This window comes from Tamandua tetradactyla, chromosome 7, assembly GCF_023851605.1.
Source record: "Tamandua tetradactyla isolate mTamTet1 chromosome 7, mTamTet1.pri, whole genome shotgun sequence".
In the NCBI taxonomy this organism is placed as follows: domain Eukaryota; kingdom Metazoa; phylum Chordata; class Mammalia; order Pilosa; family Myrmecophagidae; genus Tamandua; species Tamandua tetradactyla.
Genome location: NC_135333.1, coordinates 93,975,500 through 94,000,129, shown reverse-complemented (window position 1 = coordinate 94,000,129; position 24,630 = coordinate 93,975,500). Strand labels below are relative to the sequence as shown.

The 24,630-nt window shown below is 37.6% G+C and overlaps 1 protein-coding gene and 1 pseudogene across 1 annotated transcript in view; one reads left to right on the top strand and one right to left on the bottom strand.

Moving 5' to 3' along the window:
- Nucleotides 1–24,630, top strand: part of IPO8 (importin 8) — a 172,083-nt gene that overhangs the window by 66,939 nt on the left and 80,514 nt on the right. The window contains exons 17-18 of the mRNA XM_077170434.1: nucleotides 21,410–21,476; nucleotides 24,242–24,367. Coding sequence (XP_077026549.1) covers nucleotides 21,410–21,476; nucleotides 24,242–24,367 — 193 coding nt within the window. The remainder of the gene's footprint in view (nucleotides 1–21,409; nucleotides 21,477–24,241; nucleotides 24,368–24,630) is intronic.
- On the bottom strand, nucleotides 18,480–19,447 carry LOC143689911 (jun dimerization protein 2 pseudogene; annotated as a pseudogene).

Here is a 24,630-nt window from a genome sequence, read left to right as displayed (position 1 = left end):
TCATATGAACAAACCCCAAGATTGGGGGCGTAGCCTATTGCTTTGATTGTCCCCACTGCTTGTGAGAATATCAAGAATTCAACTTGGGAAAGTTGAATTTTCCCCCTTTCTCACCATTTTCTGAAGGGGACTTTGTAAATACTTTTTTATTCACTGTTCAAATCACTGGGATTTATTGGGGCAAAACTCTGAACAAACCAACAAAATCTCATGACCTACTAAGGGTTCCATGAACTTATGGTGTTCAATTAAGCTGTCTACATAAGTTATATTAGGAAATATACTAGTCAAAATAAAAATTTTAATACCATGCTGTTTGGACCCCTGTGGCTTCTTCTTCTTTTTTTTTTTTTTAATATTTTTACTGAGAAATCTTCACACACATACATTTCCTACGTGGTGTATAGTCAGTGACTCACAATATCATTACATAATTGCGTATTCATCATCACGATCATTTTTTAGAATGCTTGCATCACTCCAGAAAAGGAAATAAAAAGAAAAAAGAAAAAACTCAGACATACCTCTTACCGCTCCTTCTCATTGACCACTAATATTTCCATCTGCCCAGTTTATTTTACCCTTTGTCCCCTCTATTATTTTTTTTATTAATTAAAGAAAAAAAAAGAAATTAACCCAACATTTAGAAATCATTCCATTCTACATATGCAATCAGTAATTCTTAACATCATCACATAGATGCATGATCATCATTTCTTAGTACATTTGCATCGATTTAGGAAAAGAACTAGCAAAACAACAGAAAAAGATATACAATGTTAATATAGAGAAAAAATAAAAATAATAATAATAGTAAAAAAAAAGACACAAACAAACAAACAGACAAACAAACAAAAAACCTATAGCTCAGATGCAGCTTCATTCAGTGTTTTAACATGATTACTTTACAATTAGGTATTATTGTGCTGTCCATTTTTGAGTTTTTGTATCTAGTCCTGTTGCACAGTCTGTATCCCTTCAGCTCCAATTACCCATTATCTTACCCTGTTTCTAACTCCTGCTGGACTCTGTTACCATTGACATATTCCAAGTTTATTCTCGAATGTCAGTTCACATCAGTGGGACCATACAGTATTTGTCCTTTAGTTTTTGGCTAGACTCACTCAGCATAATGTTCTCTAGGTCCATCCATGTTATTAGATGCTTCATAAGTTTATCCTGTCTTAAAGCTGCATAATATTCCATCGTATGTATATACCACAGTTTGTTTAGCCACTCGTCTGTTGATGGAGATTTCGGCTGTTTCCATCTCTTTGCAATTGTAAATAACGCTGCTATAAACATTGGTGTGCAAATGTCCGTTTGTGTCTTTGCCCTTAAGTCCTTTGAGTAGATACCTAGCAATGGTATTGCTGGGTCGTATGGCAATTCTATATTCAGCTTTTTGAGGAACCGCCAAACTGCCTTCCACAGTGGTTGCACCATTTGACATTCCCACCAACAGTGGATAAGTGTGCCTCTTTCTCCGCATCCTCTCCAGCACTTGTCATTTTCTGTTTTGTTGATAATGGCCATTCTGGTGGGTGTGAGATGATATCTCATTGTGGTTTTGATTTGCATTTCTCTAATGGCCAGGGACATTGAGCATCTCTTCATGTGCCTTTTGGCCATTTGTATTTCCACTTCTGATAGGTGTCTGTTCAAGTCTTTTGCCCACTTTATAATTGGGTTGGCTGTCTTTTTGTTGTTGAGTTGGACGATCTCTTTATAAATTCTGGATACTAGACCTTTATCTGATATGTCATTTCCAAATATTGTCTCCCATTGTGTAGGCTGTCTTTCTACTTTCTTGATGAAGTTCTTTGATGCACAAAAGTGTTTAATTTTGAGGAGCTCCCATTTATTTATTTCCTTCTTCAGTGCTCTTGCTTTACGTTTAAGGACCATAAAACCGCCTCCAATTGTAAGTTTCATGAGATATCTCCCTACATTTTCCTCTAACTGTTTTATGGTCTTAGACCTAATGTTTAGATCTTTGATCCATTTTGAGTTAACTTTTGTATAGGGTGTGAGAGATGGGTCTTCTTTCATTCTTTTGCATATGGATATCCAGTTCTCTAGGCACCATTTATTGAAGAGACTGTTCTGTCCCAGGTGAGTTGGCTTGACTGCCTTATCAAAGATCAAATGTCCATAGATGAGAGGGTCTATATCTGAGCACTGTATTCGATTCCATTGGTCGATATATCTATCTTTATGCCAATACCATGCTGTTTTGACCACTGTGGCTTCATAATATACCTTAAAGTCAGGCAGCGCGAGACCTCCAGCTTCGTTTTTTTTCCTCAAGATGTTTTTAGCAATTCGGGGCACCCTGCCCTTCCAGATAAATTTGCTTATTGTTTTTTCTATTTCTGAAAAATAAGTTGTTGGGATTTTGATTGGTATTGCATTGAATCTGTAAATCAATTTAGGTAGGATTGACATCTTAACTATATTTAGTCTTCCAATCCATGAACACGGTATGCCCTTCCATCTATTTAGGTCTTCTGTGATTTCTTTTAACAGTTTTTTGTAGTTTTCTTTGTATAGGTTTTTTGTCTCTTTAGTTAAATTTATTCCTAGGTATTTTATTCTTTTAGTTGCAATTGTAAATGGGATTCGTTTCTTGATTTCCCCCTCAGCTTGTTCATTACTAGTGTATAGAAATGCTACAGATTTTTGAATGTTGATCTTGTAACCTGCTACTTTGCTGTACTCATTTATTGGCTCTAGTAGTTTTGTTGTGGATTTTTCCGGGTTTTCGATGTATAGTATCATATCATCTGCAAACAGTGACAGTTTTACTTCTTCCTTTCCAATTTTGATGCCTTGTATTTCTTTTTCTTGTCTAATTGCTCTGGCTAGAACCTCCAACACGATGTTGAATAATAGTGGTGATATTGGACATCCTTGTCTTGTTCCTGATCTTAGGGGGAAAGTTTTCAATTTTTCCCCATTGAGGATGATATTAGCTGTGGGTTTTTCATATATTCCCTCTATCATTTTAAGGAGGTTCCCTTGTATTCCTATACTTTGAAGTGTTTTCAACAGGAAAGGATGTTGAATCTTGTCAAATGCCTTCTCTGCATCAATTGAAATGATCATGTGATTTTTCTGCTTTGATTTGTTGATATGGTGTATTACATTAATTGATTTTCTTATGTTGAACCATCCTTGCATACCTGGGATTCCTACTTGGTCATGATGTATAATTCTTTTAATGTGTTGTTGGATACGATTTGCTAGAATTTTATTGAGGATTTTTGCATCTATATTCATTAGAGAGATTGGTCTGTAGTTTTCTCTTTTTGTAATATCTTTGCCTGGTTTTGGTATGAGGGTGATGTTGGCTTCATAGAATGAATTAGGTAGTTTTCCCTCCACTTCGATTTTTTTGAAGAGTTTGAGGAGAATTGGTACTAATTCTTTCTGGAATGTTTGATAGAATTCACATGTGAAGCCGTCTGGTCCTAGACTTTTCTTTTTAGGAAGCTTTTGAATGACTAATTCAATTTCTTTACTTGTGATTGGTTTGTTGAGGTCATCTTTTTCTTCTTGTTCATGTCTGTCCAGGAACCCGTCCATTTCATCTAAATTGTTGTATATATTAGCGTAATGTTGTTCATAGTATCCTGTTATTACCTCCTTTATTTCTGTGAGGTCAGTAGTTATGTCTCCTCTTCCATTTCTGATCTTATTTGTTTGCATCCTCTCTCTTCTTCTTTTTGTCAATCTTGCTAAGGGCCCATCAGTCTTATTGATTTTCTCATAGAACCAACTTCTGGTTGTATTGATTTTCTCTATTGTTTTCCTGTTCTCAATTTCATTTATTTCTGCTCTAATCTTTGTTATTTCTTTCCTTTTGCTTGCTTTGGGATTAGTTTGCTGTTCTTTCTCCAGTTCTTCCAAGTGGACAGTTAATTCCTGCATTTTTGCCTTTTCTTCTTTTCTGATATAGGCATTTAGGGCAATAAATTTCCCTCTTAGCACTGCCTTTGCTGCGTCCCATAAGTTTTGATATGTTGTGTTTTCATTTTCATTCGCCTTGAGGTATTTACTAATTTCTCTTGCAATTTCTTCTTTGACCCACTCGTTGTTTAAGAGTGTGTTGTTGAGCCTCCATGTATTTGTGAATTTTCTGGCACTCCGCCTATTATTGATTTCCAACTTCATTCCTTTATGATCCGAGAAAGTGTTGTGTATGATTTCAATCTTTTTAAATTTGTTAAGACTTGCTTTGTGACCCAGCATATGGTCTATCTTTGAGAATGATCCATGAGCACTTGAGAAAAAGGTGTATCCTGCTGTTGTGAGATGTAATGTGCTATAAATGTCTGTTAAGTCTAGCTCATTTATTGTAATATTCAGATTCTCTATTTCTTTATTGATCCTCTGTCTAGATGTTCTGTCCGTTGATGAGAGTGGTGAATTGAAGTCTCCAACTATTATGGTATATGAGTCTATTTCCCTTTTCAGTGTTTGCAGTGTATTCCTCACGTATTTAGGGGCATTCCGGTTTGGTGCATAAATATTTATGATTGTTATGTCTTCTTGTTTAATTGTTCCTTTTATTAGTAGATAGTGTCCTTCTTTGTCTCTTTTAACTGTTTTACATTTGAAGTCTAATTTGTTGGATATTAGTATAGCCACTCCTGCTCTTTTCTGGTTGTTATTTGCATGAAATATCTTTTCCCAACCTTTCACTTTCACCTATGTTTATCTTTGAGTCTAAGATGTGTTTCCTGTAGACAGCATATAGAAGGATCCTGTTTTTTAATCCATGCTGCCAGTCTATGTCTTTTGATTGGGGAATTCAGTCCATTAACATTTAGTGCTATTACTGTTTGGATAATATTTTCTTCTACCATTTTGTCTTTTGTATTATGTACATCATATCTGATTTTCCTTCTTTCTACACTCTTCTCCATACCTCTCTCTTCTGTCTTTTCGGTTCTGACTCTAGTGCTCCCTTTAGTATTTCTTGCAGAGCTGGTCTCTTGGTCACAAATTCTCTCAGTGACTTTTTGTCTGAGAATATTTTAATTTCTCCCTCCTTTTTGAAGGAAAATTTTGCTGGATATAGAAGTCTTGGTTGGCAGTTTTTCTCTTAGTAATTTAAATATATCATCCCACTGTCTTCTAGCTTTCATGGTTTCTGCTGAGAAATCTACACATAGTCTTATTGGGTTTCCCTTGTATGTGATGGATTGTTTTTCTCTTGCTGCTTTTGAAATCCTCTCTTTCTCTTTGACCTCTGACATTCTAACTAGTAAGTGTTTTGGAGAACGCCTATTTGGGTCTATTCTCTTTGGCGTGCACTGCACTTCTTGGATCTGTAATTTTAGGTCTTTCATAAGAGTTGGGAAATTTTCAGTGATAATTTCTTCCATTAGTTTTTCTCCTCCTTTTCCCTTCTCTTCTCCTTCTGGGACACCCACAACACGTATATTTGTGCGCTTCATATTGTCCTTCAGTTCCCTGATCCCCTGTTCAAATTTTTCCATTCTTTTCCCTATAGTTTCTGTTTCTTTTTGGAATTCAGATGTTCCATCCTCCAAATCACTAATTCTATCTTCTGTCTCTTTAAATCTATCATTGTAGGTATCCATTGTTTTTTCCATCTTTTCTACTTTATCCTTCACTTCCATAAGTTCTGTGATTTGTTTTTCAGGTTTTCTATTTCTTCTTTTTGTTCAGCCCTGTCTTCTTCATGTCCTCCCTCAATTTATCGATTTCGTTTTTGAAGAGGTTTTCTATTTCTCTTCGTATATTCAGCATTAGTTGTCTCAGCTCCTGTATCTCATTTGAACTATTGGTTTTTTCCTTTGAATGGGCCATATTTTCAATTTTCTGAACGTGATCCATTATCTTCTGCTGGCATCTGGGCATTTAGTCAGATTTCCCTGAGTGTTGGACCCAACAGGTTGAAAGATTTTTCTGTGAAATCTCTGGGTTCTGTTTTTCTTATCCTGCCCAGTAGGTGACGCTCGTGGCACTCGTTTGTCTGCGGGTCCCACCAGTAAAAGGTGCTGTGGGTCCTTTAACTTTGGAAAACTCTTGCCGTGGGGGAGGTTCGCCAGCCAAAGCGGCTTGGAAGAGGGCCAGCCGGCCCGGGGATCGAAACTCGGGGAGAGTCGCCGGCCATCACAGCCCGGGAGAGCTCCCGTCCAAATCTCCTAGCGACCTGGGGCGCCAAGCGTGGCGGGAGGGTGCCAGCCGCCTCAGCCCGTGAGAGTGCACCGTTCCCACGCGGACCGGGAAGCCACGTGTTTGGAAGGGACCCTGGTCACCGTTCTCCGCGGCCTGGGGATTTCCGATCCAATTCTCCCAGTTGGTCCAGGGGGCTGCGCTTGGGAGGGGGGGGGTGATAGCCGCCGCGGCTTGAGGGGACCGCTTATCCAATTCTCCCAGCTGGCCCGGAAAGGAGGAAGGGAGGGACTCCGGCCGCTTGCCGCCCTGCCCGGTGAAGCCCGCGCCCCTCGGCGATCTCACCGGAGCGGGTTCTCCCAGCCAGTCAGCCGTTCCAGAATGGGGTACGCTGTCTTCTTGATCTCTGTTGTGGCTCCGGGAGCTGTTCTGTATCGTTTCTACTCCCCTAGTAGCTGTTCTGGAGGAGGAAGTAAAACCCGTGCGTCTTACTAAGCCGCCTTCTTCCCTGGAACTCCTCTATTATTTTTTAATCCATTTTTTTTTACTCATCTGTCTATACCCTGGATAGAAGGAGCATTAGACACAAGGTTTTCACAATCACACAGTCACACTGTAAAAGTTATATCTTAGTACAGTTGTCTTCAATAATCAAGGCTACTGGAATACAGCTCAACAGTTTCATGTACTTGCAGTTACTCCATTACACCATAAAAATAGATATCTGTAAATGTGTAAGAATAACTTTCAGGGTAACCTCTTGACTCTATTTGAAATCTCTCAGCCAGTGAAACTTTATTTTGTCTCATTTCTCTCTTCCCTCTTTTGGTTAAGAAGGCTTTCTCAGTACCTTAGTGCTGGATCCTGGTTCATCCCTGGGTTTCTGTCCCACTTTGCCAGGGAGATTTACACTCCTGGGAGTCAAGTCCCATGTAGGAGAGAGTGCAGTGACTTCACCTGCTGAGCTGGCTTAGAGAGAGAGAACACATCAGAGCAACGTAAGAAGTTCTCTGAGAGTGACTCTTAGGTCTAATTTTAAGTAGGCTTAGCCTATCCTTTACAGGAATAAGTTTCATAGGGGTGGACCCTAAGATTAAGGGGTCAGCCTATTGATTTGGGTGTCCCTACTGTTTGTGAGAATATCAGAAATTCTCCAAATGGGAAAGTTGAATATTTCCTCTTTTCTCCCTGGTTGCCTCAAGGGACTTTGCAAATAGTTCTTTTTTCACTGCTGTAATTACTCTGGGATATATTGAGGCATCATACTAACCTGGACAAACCAACAAAACCTCATGCCCTATTCAAGATTCCATGTACTTATGGTGTTCAACTAAACTGACCTTACATGTTAGATTATGAAATGTAATACCCCAAATATAAGTTTTGCACCAAATAAACATCTCTCCCTTTAGTCTTACTCAGAAGTTGAGGTTTTAAAATAAGGATGATATCATCCTTTATTCTGTATTCTGATTTACCTTAGTCCTATCCAGATCAGCTTCATTCATATCTCTACTTGAAACCTGATCACATTTTCAAGTTTTTACACACTTCTGTGTGGGGTGGTGACATTCCTAGCTTCAGAGCTCTAACTCTGAGTCTCAGGTATTACATAAATACCTGAAGTTTTTATGCCTTTGTCACCATATTCTATGTGAAGACATTTCCTTTATTTCCACAAATAATTCATGCCCCTTTCCCAATCGGTAGAATTGATCTTAATGACATTTAGTGTTCTAATCCATGAACACAGAGCATCTTTCCTTTTATTTAGGTTTACTTTGATTTCTTTTAGCAATGTTTTGTATTTTTCTGTGTACAGGTCCTTTACATCCTTGGTTGAGTTAATTATTACTAGATATTTGTTTCTTTTAGTTGTTATTGTAAATAGAATTTTTTCCTTGATTACCTTTTCGGAAGTCTCCTTTAGAAACACCAGTGATTTTTGCATGTTTATCTTATATCCTATCACTTTACTGATCTTGTTTATTAGCTCTTGTAGTTTTGTGGTGGTTTTTCAAGATTTTCCAAATATAGGATCATGTCATTTGCAAACAGTGAAAATTTTACTTCTTCCTTTCCAATTTGAATGCCTTTCATTTATTTTTCTTGCCTAATTAATCAAACTAAAACTTCAGGCACAATGTTGAATAACATTAGTGACAGTGGTCATCGTTATCTTGTTATGAATCTTAGAGGGAAGGCTTCAGTCTTTCACCATTGAGTAAGTGTGATGTTATCTGTGAATTTTTCACTTATGCCCTATATCTTGTTGAGGGAGTTTCCTTTGATTCCTACCATCTAAAGTGTTTATATCAGGAAGAGACTCTGGAAGAAAAAAAAAAAAAAGGGGTGCTATATTTTGTCAAATCCCTTTTCTGTGTCAATTGAGATGATGGCCTTTCCCTTCTGATTTTTAATGTTGTGTATCACATTAAGAGATTTTTTTGGGGGTGCTGAGCAGGCCTGGCATACCTGGAATAAAACCCACTTGGGGTCTTATTGTATAATTCTTTTAATGTGCTCTTGGATTCTGTTTGGAAGCATTTTGTTAAGGATTTTTGCATCTATAATCATTAGAGTGACTGGTGTGTAGTTTCTTTTCTTGTAGTATCTTTATCAGGCTTTGGTGTTAGAGTAATGTTGGCTTCATAGAATGAGTTAGTGGTCCCACTTCTTCAATTTGTTGAAAGTTTTTTTTTTTATTTCCAACTACATTAGCAAGTAGTTATAGAACAAATTTTGAAATTTGGTATGGGTTACAGTACCATGATTTTTCACTTTTTTCTTCTAGCTGCTCCAAGACACGTTGAGTCCAACAGAAATGATTCAGCAGTCCTACTGATTTGTTAGATTCTATCTTCTCTGTTATGATCCTCCTTCTCTTTATTTTTTATTTTATTTTATTTTTTATTGTGAAATATAACATATATACAAAAAAGTTATAAATTCCAAACTATATTTTAACAAGTAGTTATAGAACAGATTTTTAAGTTTGGTATGAGTTACAGTTTCATGATTTTTTTGGTTTTTCTTCTAGCTGCTTCAAAACACTGGAGACCAACAGAAATATCCATATAATGATTCAGAAGTCATACTCTCTTGTTAATTCCTGTTTTCTCTGTTCTCTTTAAATAACACACACATATATAAAAGCAATAATTTTCTAAGTACTTCACAACAGTTATTTGTAGAACAGATTTCAGAGTTTGGTATGGGCTGCAGTTCCACTGTTTTAGGCTTTATTTCTAGCTGCTCTAAGCTACTGGAGGCTAAAAGAAATATCAGTTCAAAGATTCAGCAGTCATACTCGTTTGTTAAACCTGCCCTTCTCTGTATAACTCCACCATCACCTTTGATCTTTCTCCCACTCTTTATGGGTATTTGGCTATGCCCATGCTAACTTTTTCATGTTGGAAGGGGCTGTTGATAATTTGGGATAGGAAATGGAACTAGTTGAAGTTCTGGAAAGGCTAGCACCTGTGCATTTCAGGATTTACCTGGTACAGGGATACATCTGGAAGTTGTAGGTTTTAGAAAGTTACCCTAGTGCATGGAACCTTTGTAGAACTTATATAATATCCTTTGTATTCTTTAGAATTGGCAGGAATGGAAATTAGGTTGGAATTTGGCAAGTTATGATAGTTAGCAGTGTCTAATTGAAACATGCATAAGAGTGACCTCCAGTGTAGCCTCTTGACTCTATTTGAACTCACTCAGCCACTGATATCTTATTTGTTACTCTTATTTTCCCCCTTTTGTTTAGGATGGCTTTGTTGATCCTGTGGTGCCAGGGCCAGGCTCATCCCTGGGGGTCGTCTCCCATGCCACCAGGGAGACTTTCATCCCTGAATATTATGTCCTACGTGGGACATGGTTCCACTCACAGAGTTGGGCTTAGAGAGAGAAAGGCCACATCTGAGTAACAAAAGAGGTCCTCTGGAGGTGACTCTCAGGCATACCCATAGGTCAGCTAAGCGTCTTCACTACCTATGTAAGCTTTACAAGAGAAAGCCTCAAGATCAAGGGCTTGATCTATTGATTTGTATGTCCCTAATATTTGGCACAGTATATGGGATTTCTCTGGTGGTAAAGTTTAATAGTTCCATAATTTTTCTTCCTTCCCTCAAGAGATTTTACCAATACATTTTTTTAAATTAATCTTTTAATTTTTAAAAAATATAACAACAAACACAAACATTCTTAACATATGATCATTCCATTCTACATATATAATCAGTAATTCACAGTATCATCACATGTTGCGTATTCATCATCATGATCATTTCTTAGAACATTTGCATCAATTCAGAAAAAGAAATAAAAAGACAAGAGAAAAAAATTCATGCATACCATGCCCTTTACCCCTCCCTTTCATTGATCACTAGTATTTCAATCTACTAAATTTATTTTAACATTTTCCCCCCTATTATTTATTTTTATTCCATATATTTTACTTGTCTATCGATAAGGTAGAGAAAAGGAGCATCAGACACAAGGTTTTCACAATCACACTGTCACATTGCGAAAGCTATGTCATTATACAATCATCTTCAAGAAATATGGCTGCTGGAACAGCTTTACATTTTCAGGCAGTTCCCTCCAGTCTCTCCATTACTTCTTAGCTAACAAGGTGATATCTATTTAATGTGCAAGAATAACCTCCAGGATAACCTCTCGACTCTGTTTGGAATCTCTCAGCTATTGACACTTATTTTGTCTCATTTTGGTCTTCCCCCTTTCGGTCGAGAAGGTTTTCTCAATCCCTTGATGCTGAGTCTCAGCTCATTCTAGAATTTCTGTTCCACGTTGCCAGGAAGGTCCACACCTCTGGGAGTCATGTCTCACTTAGAGAGGGGAAGGGCAATGAGTTTGCTTGTCATGTTAGCTGAGAGAGAGAGGCCACATCTGAGCAACAAAAGAGGTTCTCTTGAGGGTGACTCTTAGGCCTAATTTTAAGTAGGCTTGACCTATCCTTTGCGGGGTTAAGTTTCATATGAACAAACCCCAGGATTGGGGGCTCAGCCTATTGCTTTGGTTGTCCCCACCGATTGTAAGAATATCAAGAATTCTGTACTTGGGGAAGTTGAATTTTACCCCTTTCTCATCATTCCCCCAAGAGGATTTTGCAAATACTTTTTTATTCAGTGTTCAAATCACTCAGGGGTTTATCAGGGCATCACTCTGCACAAACCTACAAAATCTTATGCCCTACTCAATGTTCCATGTACCTATGGTGTTCATTTAAGCAGTCCACATAAGTTACATTAAGAACTACATTAGTCAAAATACAAATTTTGTACCGAATAAACATTTTTTGTTTTAGTCTCACACATCAGTTAAAATTTTAAAATATTAATTATCACCTATTTTCAATACCCTGCAGTATTGACATTCCTTTGTTCTTCTGCATGCAAAAACAGTTTTAAATTTATACATTTAGTCACTATCATTATACACTCTAGGCATTCCTAGATTATACCATCTTAGTCTTTATCGTCTGTCTGTGTTTCTGATTTCATTTGTGCTTCCAGCCCTCCTCCCTCTTTCATTCTCACATTCAGCTTCATTCAGTGTTTTAACATAATTGTATTACAGTTAGGTAGTATTGTGCTGTCCATTTCTGTGTTTTTACATTCAGTCCTGTTGCACAATCTGTATCCCTTCAGCTCCAATTACCCAATATCTTACTCTGTTTCTCTCTCCTGACGGTCTGTGTGTTACCAATGAAATTCTCCAAGTTTATTCACTAATGTCAGTTCATATCCGTGAGACCATACAGTATTGTCCTTTTGTTTCTGGCTAATCTCACTCAGTATAATGTCCTTAAGGTCCATCCATGTTGTTACATACTTCATCACTTTATCCTGTCTTACAGCTGCAGAATATTCCATTGTTTGTATATACTACAGTTTGTTTAGCCACTCGTCTGTTGATGGACATTTTGGTTGTTTCCATCTCTTCGCAATTGTAAATAATGCTGCTATAAACATTGGTGTGCAAATGTCTGTTTGTGTCCTTGCCCTCATGTCCTCTGAGTGGATGCCTGGCAATGGTATTGCTGCATCATATGACAATTCTCTATTTAGCTTTTTGAGGAATTACCAAACTGCCTTCCACAGCAGTTGCACCATTTGACATTCCCACCAACAGTGGATAAGTGTGCCTCTTTCTCCACATCCTCTCCAGCACTTGTCATTTTCTGTTTTATTGATAATGGCCATTCTGGTGGGTGTGAAATGATATCTCATTGTAGTTTTGATTTGCATTTCTCTAATAGCTAGGGAAGTTGAGCATCTCTTCATGTGCCTTTTGGCTGTTTGTATTTCCTCTTCTGAGAAGTGTCTGTTCAAGTCTTTTGCGTAGGAAGAATTTTTTGATGACTGATTGAATCTCTTTTCTTGTGATTGGTTTGTTGAGATCTTCTATTTCTTCCTGAGTCAGTGTAGTTTATTTGTGTGTCTCCAGGAATTCATCCATTTCATCTAAGTTCTCTAGCTTTTTGGCATATTGTTGTTAATACTGTCTTCTCATGATTTCTTTTATTTCTTCTGGGTCTGTGGTTATGCACCCCTTCTCATTTCTAATTTTGTTTATTTGCATGCTCTCTCTTTTCTTCTTTGTCAGTCTTGCTAGTGGCCCATCAATTTTATTGATTTTTTCCAGAGAACCAGCTTGTGGTTTATTGATTCTTTCTGTTGTTCTTTTGTGCTCCCATTCATTTATCTCTGCTTTAATTTTGTTATTTCTGTTCTTCTATTTGCTTGGTTTTAGTTTGCTGTTCTTTCTCTGTTTCCTTCAGGTGAGCAGTTAAGTCCTTAATTTTTGGTCTTTCTTATTTTTAAATATATACATTTAGGGCAATAAATTTCCCTTTTAGCATAGCATTTGCCATATCCCTTAAGTTTTGATACGTTGTATTCTCATTTTCATTGGTCTCCAGATAGTTACTGATTTCTCTAGCAGTTTCCTCTTTGACCCACTGATTGTTTAAGTGTGTGTTATTTAATGTCCATATATTTGTGAATGTTCTTGTTCTTTGGTGGTTATTGAGATCCAGCTTCATCCCATTGTGATCAGAGAGAGTGCTTTGAATAATTTCAGTGTTTTTAAATTTTTAAAGACCTGTTTTGTGCCCCAGCATATGATCTATCCTGGAGAATGCTCCATGAACACTAGAGAAGAATGTGTATCTTGTTATTCTGGGGTGCAGTAACTATATATGTCTTGTTAGGTCTAATTCATTTATCAAGTTATTTAACTTCCCTCTTTCCTTGTCAGTCTTCTATTTGGTTGTTCTGTCTATCAAGGAGAGTAGTATATTGATGTTTCCTACTATTATTGCTGAAACATCTGTTGTCCCTTCAGTTTTGCCAGAGTCTGTCTCATGTACTTTGGAGCTCCTTAATTGAGAGCATAAACATTTATGATTGTTATATCTTCTTAGTGAATTGTCCCTTTAATTAATATATAGTGTCCTTCTTTGTCTCTTATGATGCATTTACATTTTTTTTTTTTTGCATTTACATTTAAAGTCCATTTTGTCCGACGTTAGTATAGCTACCCCTGCTTTCTTTTGGTTGCAACTTGTATGGAAAATCTTTTCCCATCCTTTCACTTTCAGTCTTCTATGTAGATATAGGTGGATTATGCTTCTTAATCCATTCTGCCAATTTGTTTCTTTTAATTCGTATGTTTAGTCTGTTAGCATTCAAAATTATTACTGAGAAGTGTTTCTTGAATCCAACATCTTACCTTTTTGAGTTTATTTGTCAGATCTATATATTCTTTTCCCTCTTTCTCTCCTTATCCTTTAAGTTCCCCTCACTGGTACTCTTCAGTTCCATCCCCTCCTCCAGACCTCCCTCTCCTGTCTTTTTTTGGTTAACTGACAGATCTCCCTTTAGTATTTCTTTTAGAGCTGGTCTCGTGTTTACAGATTCTTTCAGGACTTGTTTGTCTGTGAAAACTTTAATCTTTCCCTCAGTTTTGAAGGACAGTTTGGCTCGTTATAGAATTCTTGGCTGGAAGTCTTTCTCTGTCAGGATCTTAAATTTATCATACCACTGCTATTTCGCCTCCATGGTGCTAATTGAGTAGTCTGAACTCAGTCTTATGTGGTTTCCTTTGTATGTAATAGATTGTCTTTTTCTTTCCACTTTCAGAATTTTCTCCTTCTCCTCAATATTTGACTGACTGATTAGTATGCACGTTGGGGAAGGCTTGTTTGAATTTACCCTGTTTGGAGTTTGTTGGGCTTCTTTGATTTGTGTATTTATGTCCTTTATAAGGATTGCAAAATTTCCTCCCATTATATCCTCAACTACTCTTCCTAGTCCTTCACTTCTTTCTTCTCCTGGGATACCAATGATTCTTATATTTGTGTGCTTTATTTGTCTGTCATTTCCCTGAGATCCCCTTCAAAATTTTACATCTTTTTTGCCATTTGCTCTTTTATGTGATTGAAGTCAGTTATTCTGTCCTCTATCCTGTCCACTTATTCTTTCTTCTGTCTCTTCAGATCTGCTGTTGTGTGCCTCTAGTATGTTTTTTATTTGGTCAACACAGTCTTTAATCTCCGTGATATCTGTTGTTCTTTCACATTCCTCTTTATGATCTTCTACTGTCTTCTTGATCTCCTTTATGTCATTCGCCATCCCACTTATTTTATTAAAATTTATTAAATAGAGTTATATGAACATCTTTGATTAGTTGTTCCAACATCTGTGTCTCCTCTGGTGTTTTAATTTGGTTATTAGGCAGGGCTTTATCTGTGTGCATTGTGATATGCTTAGTGATCTTCTGTTGTTTTCATGGCATGTAAATTATCTTGATTGAATTACTTTGGGAGTTGATTTCTTTCAGTAGTCTAAAATCTTGTGCTTGTGGAATGGATGTGCATTAGGGTGCAGGGTTCGGGGTGGAGCACAACAGTGTGATGATTCATTGCAGGACAGGTATAGGTGCAGGTTGGGGATATTATGCTGGTGCTTGTGAACATGGGCGGGTGCCCAGCAGCCAGGGGGGATGTTGCTTTGCGGGTGCACATGTCTTGGGAGCATAAACCTGGTATATGCTGGTCTAGGGCTCAGGGCCTTTTGTGTGCATGCAGAGAGCTGTGGCAGCAGGTCAGCATTATACCTTTGTGGCTTGGGGTCAGATGTGACCTGGCTGTGCATGTCAGCACTTTCTCAGAGCTGGGAAGAGTGCCTGAGGGCCATGCACATGCATGGGTCTAGGAGTGCCATAAACTAATATTCCCACAGCTGAAGGATGTGATTAGGGACATGTGTGCATGCATGGTTCTAGGAGTGCTGTAAACTGATATTCAGTGCTCAGTAGAGTGTGGATGGCTGGGTGGAGTGAGGTTTGCATCCCATAATTTTTGATAAGTTGTGTTCTTGTTTTCATTAACCTCAAGAATTTACTGATTTTTCTTGCAGTTTCTCTTTGACCCACTGATTGAGCGTATTGTTTAAGCTCCATATATTTGTGAATTTTCTAGTTCTCCGTTTGTTACTGATTTCCAGCTGCATTCCCTTATGAGAAGAGAAAGTGCTTTGTATAATTTCAGTCTTTTAAATTTTATTAAGACCCTTTTTTTAAACACTTTTTTCTTTTAAATTTATTTATTAATTAAAAAAATTTAACAACAAATGAACAAAAACATTAACATATGATCATTCCATTCTACATATATAATCAGTAATTCACAATATCATTACATAGTTGCATATTCATCATTTCTTAGAACATTTGCATCAATTCAGAAAAAGAAATAAAAGACAACAGAAAAAGAAATAAAATGAAAATAGAAGAAAAAAAGATTATATATACCATACCCCTTACCCCTCGCTTTCATTGATCACTAGCATTTCAAACTAAATTTATTTTAATATTTGTTCCCCCTATTATTTATTTTTTTTCCATATGTTCTACGTTTTGAGCTTCCTCAAGTGGTCTATTCTGGAGAATGTTCCATGAACACTTGAGAAGAATATGTATCTATTGTTTGGGGATGCAATGTTCTATATATGTCTGTTAGGTCTAGTTTATTTATCATACTCAGATATTCTGTTTCCTTATTGAGCTTCTGTTTAGATATACTGTCTATTGAAGAGAGTGGTGTGTTGAAGTCTCCTACTATTATTGTAGAGATGTCTGTCATTCCCTTCAGTTTTGCCAGTGTTTGCCTCATGTTGTTTGGGGTACCTAGATTTCTTGCATAAATATTTTTATGATTGCTCTTTCTTCTTGGTGCATTTCCCCTTTTATTAATATATATTATCTTTCTTTATCTCATAACATTTTTGCATTTAAAGTCAGTTTTGTCTGATATTAGTATAGTTAACCCAGCTATTTTTTTGGTTATTGCTTGTGTGAAATACCTTTTTCATCCTGTCACTTTCAACCTATTTGTAACTTTGGATCTAAAATGAGTCTCTTGTAGACAGCATATAGTTAAATCATATTTTTTTAATCCATTATTCCAGTCTTTGTCTTTTCATTGGGGAGTTTAAGCCATGAACATTCAATGTTATTTTTGTGAAGGCAGTACTTTAGCCATTTTACCTTTGGCTTTTATTTTTCAGATTTTTTTTGCCTTTTTATTCTTTTGATTACCCATACTAATACATTTCTGTACCCTCCTCCAGGCCTTTCTCTCCAGTCTTTCCTTTTAAGCTGGTAGAATTCCCTTTAATATTTCTTGCATGGCTGGTCACTTGTTAATGAACTCTCTTAGCTTCTGTTCCTTTTTAATTTTAAATCCTCCCTCATTTTTGTGGGACAACTTTGCTAGTTTGAGAATTCTTGGCTGACAATTTTTCTCTTTCAAAATCTTAACTATTTTGTACCAGTGCCTTCTCGCCCCTGTGGCGTCTACTGTGAAATCAACACTTAGTTTTATTTATCTTCCCTTGTGTGTGGCAGGCAAGGGAAGATAGCAGTTTTTCTCTTGCTACTTTCAGAATTTTCTCCTTTTCTTTGGTCTTTGACAATTTGATGAGTATATCTTGGAATGGGTCTATCTGGATTCTGTTTGGAGTGTATTACGCTTCTTGGAACACATATTTATGTCTTTTGTAAGGGTTGGGAAATTTTCAACCATTATTTCCTTGAATCTTCTTCTTGGTCCTTTTCCCTTCCCTTTTCCTTCTGGGACACCCATGATGCTCATATTTATGCATTTCTTGTTGTCAGATATTTTTATGAGTCTAATTGCAATTTTTTCATTTTTTCCTCCTTTTGTTCTTTTGTCTATTCAAATTCTGTTGCTCTGCCTTCTCTATTGATGAACCTTTCTTCTGCCTCTTCAGATCTGCTGTTGTGTATTTTTAGCATATTTTTAGTTTCACCTATAGTGTTTTTGATTTCTATAATGTCTGTTATTTTTGTTTTCTTTCAAATTCTTCTTTATGTTCTGATATCTTTTTTTGTTTTGTAAGTAAGTGTACTATTTAGTGAGCAATACAGTACTGAGTGCTTTGAAGGGTTTAGATGGAAATGCCACTGCACCCCTGTCCTGGCTACCTCCATACCCCAAAACTGTAGCGCTTGGGAGTTACGCTCAATGGCTATAATTGGTGGATATCTGTTTGTAACAAGCCAACCATAGTATATTTATACTGTATCACATTGAGTGATTTTAGAAATCCATATATATATATATATATATATATATCGCTCATATAAAATCTTTTTTTTGGTAAAATTTATTACAATAAAAAAGAAAAGATAAAAAAAGTGTACATTTGAAAGCTCTCCCACTCACCAAGTCTAATTCCAGTGAGTGTATGCTTTGGAAGGTCACCTGCGCCTCAGTGCCCTCAACAAACTCCAGCAGGGTTAGTGAGGGTGCACCCCAGGGCTGTGGCCTCTGGGGCAGGGTAGGGTTGGGCTGGATCGAGGCAGGCCCTGTATCACATCCCTCTCTGGCTTGGCATTGGGGTCAGGGCTGGGGTCAGGCAAGTGCTACAGTTTTACTCCGAGTTCCTCATTTTGGTTCCAATGTTTGGCTTTTCCTGGCTGTTAGGAGTCCGTCAGGTGGGTACCCCATTCTGTCTCCTTGAGCCTGGGCCCCAGGCAAGTAGTCCCACTCACAGGTCCACTTTAGTCTCAGTGCTTGGTCCCTCTGGGTATCCTCAATCAGCTCTTCCCCTGGTGGGGCTGATCTGAGTTTCACAAAAAAGTTCTGTGGGTGCTGGCTGTGCTTGAGCTTTGCTGTAAACTCTTTCATACCTCAAGGAAGGGCCCTCTGGACCTCTCTTCTTCCATCCCCCCCTTCCTCTTCCTTCTCCTAGCCCACAGTCATTTCTTGTCTAGGTCTTTCAGCAGCCTTCTGACTTGGGGGTGTTGAAGCTGTCAGTCTGGACAATGCAGGTGGAAATCATGTCGGTTCAACATCTAGATAAGTTGCTGTGGCTCCTCCTTCATCTCGGCATTCATGAGTTTCAGCTGCTTAGACTCCACTGCAGAAGCCCAGTCTTCTCCTTCTTGTTCGGGCATCAGGCAGCTGCAACTTTGTTCTTTTCCTGGTGTCTTTTCCTTCATTCCTCTTAGTCCTGGAGCTCACTTTTCATGGGCTGGGGACTTTTGCCCAGTTTCACCTCCAGGAATTGCAAGGGGGTAATCATGGCCCCGATGTTGTGAATGTTGGTGTATTTCAGCTCCTCCTCGTCAGATCCGAGTTGGGGAGATCCATCAGGAAGCCAATCCCTGGCCGAGAGCCCGCAGTCACGGAAAGGTCCCGGACCTGCCCAGGTTCATAGCAGGAAGAGTGGCAATCCAGAGCGGCCTTCCCCGCCGCCTGAGAAGAGCACCTCACTGCAAACTGCAACTGCCCCGTGAGACAGGGCCGGGGCGTGGCAGGGGAGAGCACCCCAGCTTCTCAGAGAGCAGATGGAGCATCCTGTCCCGGGGTGGAAACTGATAGAAGCCACCTTGTGGGAAGGGCCCAGACTGCCCCACTGGGGAAAGCTCCAAGTTCAGGGGCTGCTGGAGCCTCCCAGCAGATAGTGGGATCCCGGGGCTTGGTGCATTCCACTCAGTGCGCAGTGCCATGCGGAGCCGCCCCAACCGTGCCTGGCCCCAGCACCCTGAGAGTGCGCCCTCACACCCACTGTGCAGAAGCCGTGGGCGGAGGCGGTGCCCCTCTGATCCAGGCAGGCTGCAGGTGCTGGACCCGCTCAATGTCGCTGTCCGCCCAGCCATGGCACTCTGTCCAGTGCCCAGGTCTACCCTGGCCTGGGAGCTGCCGAGGTGACAGTCCTGCCGTTTGCTGCAACTGGCATCGCATGTCCCTCCCACAGACTTGGCAGGCCTCTCAGTATCTTAATTAGCTTTATCTCTTTATGCATCTTTTCTGTCATTTCTTTGAATCGATTAAGGAAACTTGTTTGAACGTCTTTGATTAGTTACGAATTCTGTCTTCTTTGACTTTTATATTTGTCCTTTTGATTGGGTCTTTTCTTTCTGTGTTTTAGTGGGTCTTCTTTTAGTGATTTTTTGCTATTTGGTCATCTGATTATCTTGATCTATTCTGAAGGTCAGTTTCTTTCTCTTGTCTAGGATTTAGTTGTTGCCTGGGTTTGTATTAGGGCACGGCTTTGACTGTTAAGTTGTCCATATTTCTCAGCCAGAACAGGGCTGGGTACCCATGCAAGGAGTTGTAGACCAGATCTGATAGGCCTGCGGTAGGGTCTGGAGAGGCTCAGAAAAACCCTGCCATGTTCCCCTGCACTTTTTGGCCTGCCAAGTAGGTGATAGTCTTTGGCTTACTTACTCTTCTCAGAAGATGTTTAACTCTTGGAGCCCAGCAGCATCTGACTGAAAGGGTCAGGTTCGTGTGTCCTCACTTCTCTGGCCAATAGCTGACTCGGTGTTTGGCAGTGTTCCCTCTGTGCTTGGGGTGGAGGATTTCCATAGCTGCCCAAGTCAGCAGCCATTCCTCAGGCAAGAATTGAGCCTCTGGCTGTTGCTTCCCTCAAGGTTGGGAGATAGATACCTAGTATCATGACTGGTGTTACAATTTCTGTCCATGTTTTCTCAGACTCTTTGTCCCTTACTTACCTGGGCCTTGAAATGTCCTCTCCTGTCCTTCGGGTCCCCAAACAGTTGATTTGGACCATTTTCTGTCTTGCTACTTTCTGCTTTTTGGAAAGATTCTGACCTTTCCTCCCTAAGTCTTCATTTTGGAAGCTGCTCCTTGGTGCCCTTTTATATTCTGCCCTCTCCAGTGGCTTGAGTCCTGTTGTGGGTCCTGTGAACTTGGGTCTTTGTACCTGGTTATAGGTGGATCTAACTCATGGCTCTGAGAGATTTTATAGTATTTCTGGTGGGAGGGATCCTGGTTGCTGCTCTGGGCATTCCCCAGACTTTGTGGAACTGAGTGAGGGGAAGGAAAAAGGACCAGTTGGTTTGGGATGGAATTTTCCTGATATTTTTCATAATTTGATTCAGTATGGGATCCTTCTCCATTCTTTCTGAACAAGTGAGGTTTGTCCTTCTTTCACAGAATCTCTAGGGAGAAGTTTTCAGTAGCTGTCTTAGATCACATGTTGATGACTTCACCCCAACCTCATACTTTTTGATCATTGCCAGTCTGATAGCTGCAAGTGTTAATCTTGTTTTTCTTAATTTGTATTTCTCATAATGTGTGTGAGAAGCTTAAGGTCCATTGTATCTCTTTTTCTATGGATTCATAGCCTTTGCCTGTTTTTCTGTGATTGGTAGATTTCATGTAAGGGGAATTTGATCTTTGTTAAGATACCGGTTGAAAATACTCCACCTCAGTTTTTCATTTATCTTTGATTTGCCTCTCACCCACCCTTACACACATTTTAAATTAAAATGAATTATTCTTTTCATTTCTGGTCTCTGAGCTTTGGTCATTTCCTCTCTTCAGGATTATTAAAAAATTTTCTTTATTTTTTCTGTCATTTTTATGGTTTAGTTCTTCACATTTGAAATCTTTGGTCCATTAGGAATTTATTTTGATATAAAATGTGACTTAAGGAACAAATTTAATTTGTAAATTTATTATATATTTAACTCCCCTCCCTATCATTGGTCTGTTTTTCAGAATTTCTTGGTTATTCTTACATGTTTATTTTTTCATATGAAGTTTAGAATTAGTTGTCAAGTTCCATTCCCCAAAATGTCATGATAGTTTTTTTATTGAGTTAATGTTAAATGTATAGATTATCTATTTTAAGTATCTTGATGAATTTTAAGCCAAATATTTTAATTTTGTCTTTAGGTTACTCAGCAGTTAGAGAATATCTGTCTACAGATAATTGATCTTGTTTTACAGAAGCATGTAATTGGTAAGTTCAGAGGTTGAATAAAAAGGTGAATTGTTTTTTATTTATTTACTTTCTATGTAATGAACTTAAAAAGTAAAGTTTTAGCCTTTTGTAAAGTTTTAGCCTTTAAAGTCAACAAAATGGACAAGTTTGAGCAAGAGAAACCTGTACTCTTTTCAATTTTGGGGTATACTTTCTATATTGGGTGACTATATTTTCATTTGGAGATAATTATATATTGAATCCAGTTAAGAATTTATGGTCTTGGAATTCTTAAAGGATGGAAAGTGTTTTTTTATTTCCCCCCAGTTAATCGAATATTTATTGACTAAATGGCATAAATGTGGTAGTGTGAGGGATGCAAAAAGCAAAAGATTTTGTTCCTCCTCTGAATTAGTCTATCCTTTCTTTCAAATTTCAAAGTACACACTTGAAAATGAGCAAAAACAGAACAGAATGGGAGAGAGATTGGGGCATGAGCTTGTAATCAGACAGCTTGGGTTTGAAACAGCTTTGCCACTTACTAACTCTGATGTGACCTGGGTAAGTCACTTATCCTCTCTTCAAGGATACTGTGAGAATATACTGAATTAATTTTTGCTAGGAGATTTACTATAATATCAGGAAAACAGTAACTTTTTATTGTGATAGAAAGTTTTAAATATTATACATTTTTGTTTTAACTTTTTTTATTATGTGATATAACATATATGCAAATCAAAGAAAGAAAAAAAAGCAATAGTTTTCAAAGCTCTCTTCAACAAGTGGTTACAGGACAGATTCCAGAGTTTTTCATGAGCAATCATGCCATCATCTCAGATTTTTCCTTCTAGCTGCTTCAGAATGTTGGAGGCTAGAAGGCATAAATATTTTTTTTATCACCACAATTGACTTTTTTTGTGAAAAATAACGTACATCCGAAATAATAAATTTCAAAGCACAGTGCAGCAATTAATTGTGGAACAGATTTCAGAGTTTGGTATGGGCTACAATTCCATAATTTTAGATTTTTACTTCTAGCTGCTCTAAGATACTGGAAATAGACATTTTGAGAAATAAAGAACTAGTATGAAGTTCAGGTGAAGTTACTTTAGTTGAGGATTGAAAAATGTGAAATGAAAGGCCTATTTCTAGTCACAAGTGTGAATTAATTATTTTCCTCTCATCTATTATGGTGTCTAACTTATGCATAGAATCAGTAATCAATGCTAGATGTTACAAACTAATGGGACTTTTGTAGAAGTGGCTACTATTTCATAGCATCCAGACATTCTGAAGACATAAGGCCCAAGTCATATGGATATAAGAGAGATGCAAGATGTATAGTATGCAGAGAAAAAGATGCAAGAAAAACATGTTACTGTCTGAGAGCAGTTGTCTCCAGACTTTTTATTGTTCTCTCCATTAGTAAAAAATTAAGTATGTACTTCTAATGTATGTTAATCATGTTTGAATATTTAAGTGCAACATACATTTATTACTATACTACATTTACATACATAAAAATAGAAATGTAAAAGGATGAGATTAAAAGTATCCATACTTGTATCTATCTATCTATCTATCTATCTATCTATCTATCTATCTATCTATCTATCTATCTATCTATCTATCTATCTATCTATATTGCATTCTAATACATTATTCTCCCCTAACACTGAATTCTCTTCTATACTGCATGGGGTGTATACTTAGTTCTTTGGAAATGATTGTTATAAAGCAGTAGTTTTCAAACTTTGCTGTGTGTAAAAATCACTGAGGAACCAGGTAAAATGAAAATTCCCAGACCCTAATTCCAGAAATTCTGATTCTTAGTTCAAAGCAGTGCCCAGGAATCTGCATTTTTACCAAGTATGCCAGGTAATTCTCATGCAAGTGGAACAATGACTTGAGGATGATCTCTGCTAATAGGATCCCCATACACGTGCCTTTTTCCTCCTTTTCTGGAGCAAATGCTCTAGCTTTTGAATGTATTGTTTTAAATAATGTTAGGGAAAAAAAGGAATTTAAATTTCCAGATTGAATATTAGTTCCTTTTTTTGTGAGAGAAAGAACCTTCAAATTAGACTTCTTTGCTCAGTGACCTGGTAGGAATTAACTAAAATTTTTTACTGATATTTACGTTTTCTGATTGTATGTTTAGGTATAATTTTCTTTGGACTGAGGATAATATACGTGCAAATACAAAAACTTTTCCTTTAGACTCTTTTACTTTATACTGGCTGTAGTTGTCTTGAGGCAAATTAAAATTGTGGATAAAATACAGGATATTTTTTTTTGTAAAAACATGAATGTAAGACAGGCAGATATTTTAACCCAGCTTCATTAAGCTCTCCAAAGAGCATTGTTAATTATGTTAACTTAAAATCCTATACACGATACTTGTTGAGGAGCGTTTTGAAAATTATTGCTTTTTTCTGTCTTTGCTTTGTGTATATGTTATATTATACAATAAAAAAAGTTAAAAAGAATCCTATATACAAGAAAGGAATGATTATCTATTCCTTCTAGTGTCCATTTTAATAGAATTTTACAAATATTTTTAGTAATGTAAGTAAGTTTAAGAAAAACAAATCTTTGCCTTTCCTCCTCAAGTAGGGGGCAGATTTTGATAAGAAATAGAAGCTGGTATACATGCAGTTGAAGATGCTGATGCTGAAAAAATAAGTAAATTAGATAGAAGAGGTATATATGTTTAACGTATAGCTAAAAAAATCCTCCTTTGTGTAGTTTTTGTGTTTAAATTTTCTATTTCCTGGCATACTAACTAGGGTTTTTTTTTCTAGAATTTTATGAAGAAATTCTTTCACTGGCATATAGTTTAACCTGCCATAGTATTTCCCCTCAAATGTGGCAACTTCTAGGTATATTATATGAAGTTTTTCAGCAGGATTGCTTTGAATACTTCACAGGTATGGCTTTGAACAAACATAATGTAATTTTGCTTTTCTGTATCTATATATTATTTGCTTTGACATATGAAATAAAACATGATTCAAGTAGTAGTCAGAAATAATTGTCCTTTTTTTCCTGTCATGCTAAATGGAGGATTTATTATAGCAGGATTTTTCAAGCCCGAGGAATGTAAGCAGTAGGAGGCAGACCATGTTTCTTATTCTTATTAGATCTTAAATTAGTTTGCAACCAGAGTATATATTCATATATTAATTCAGTA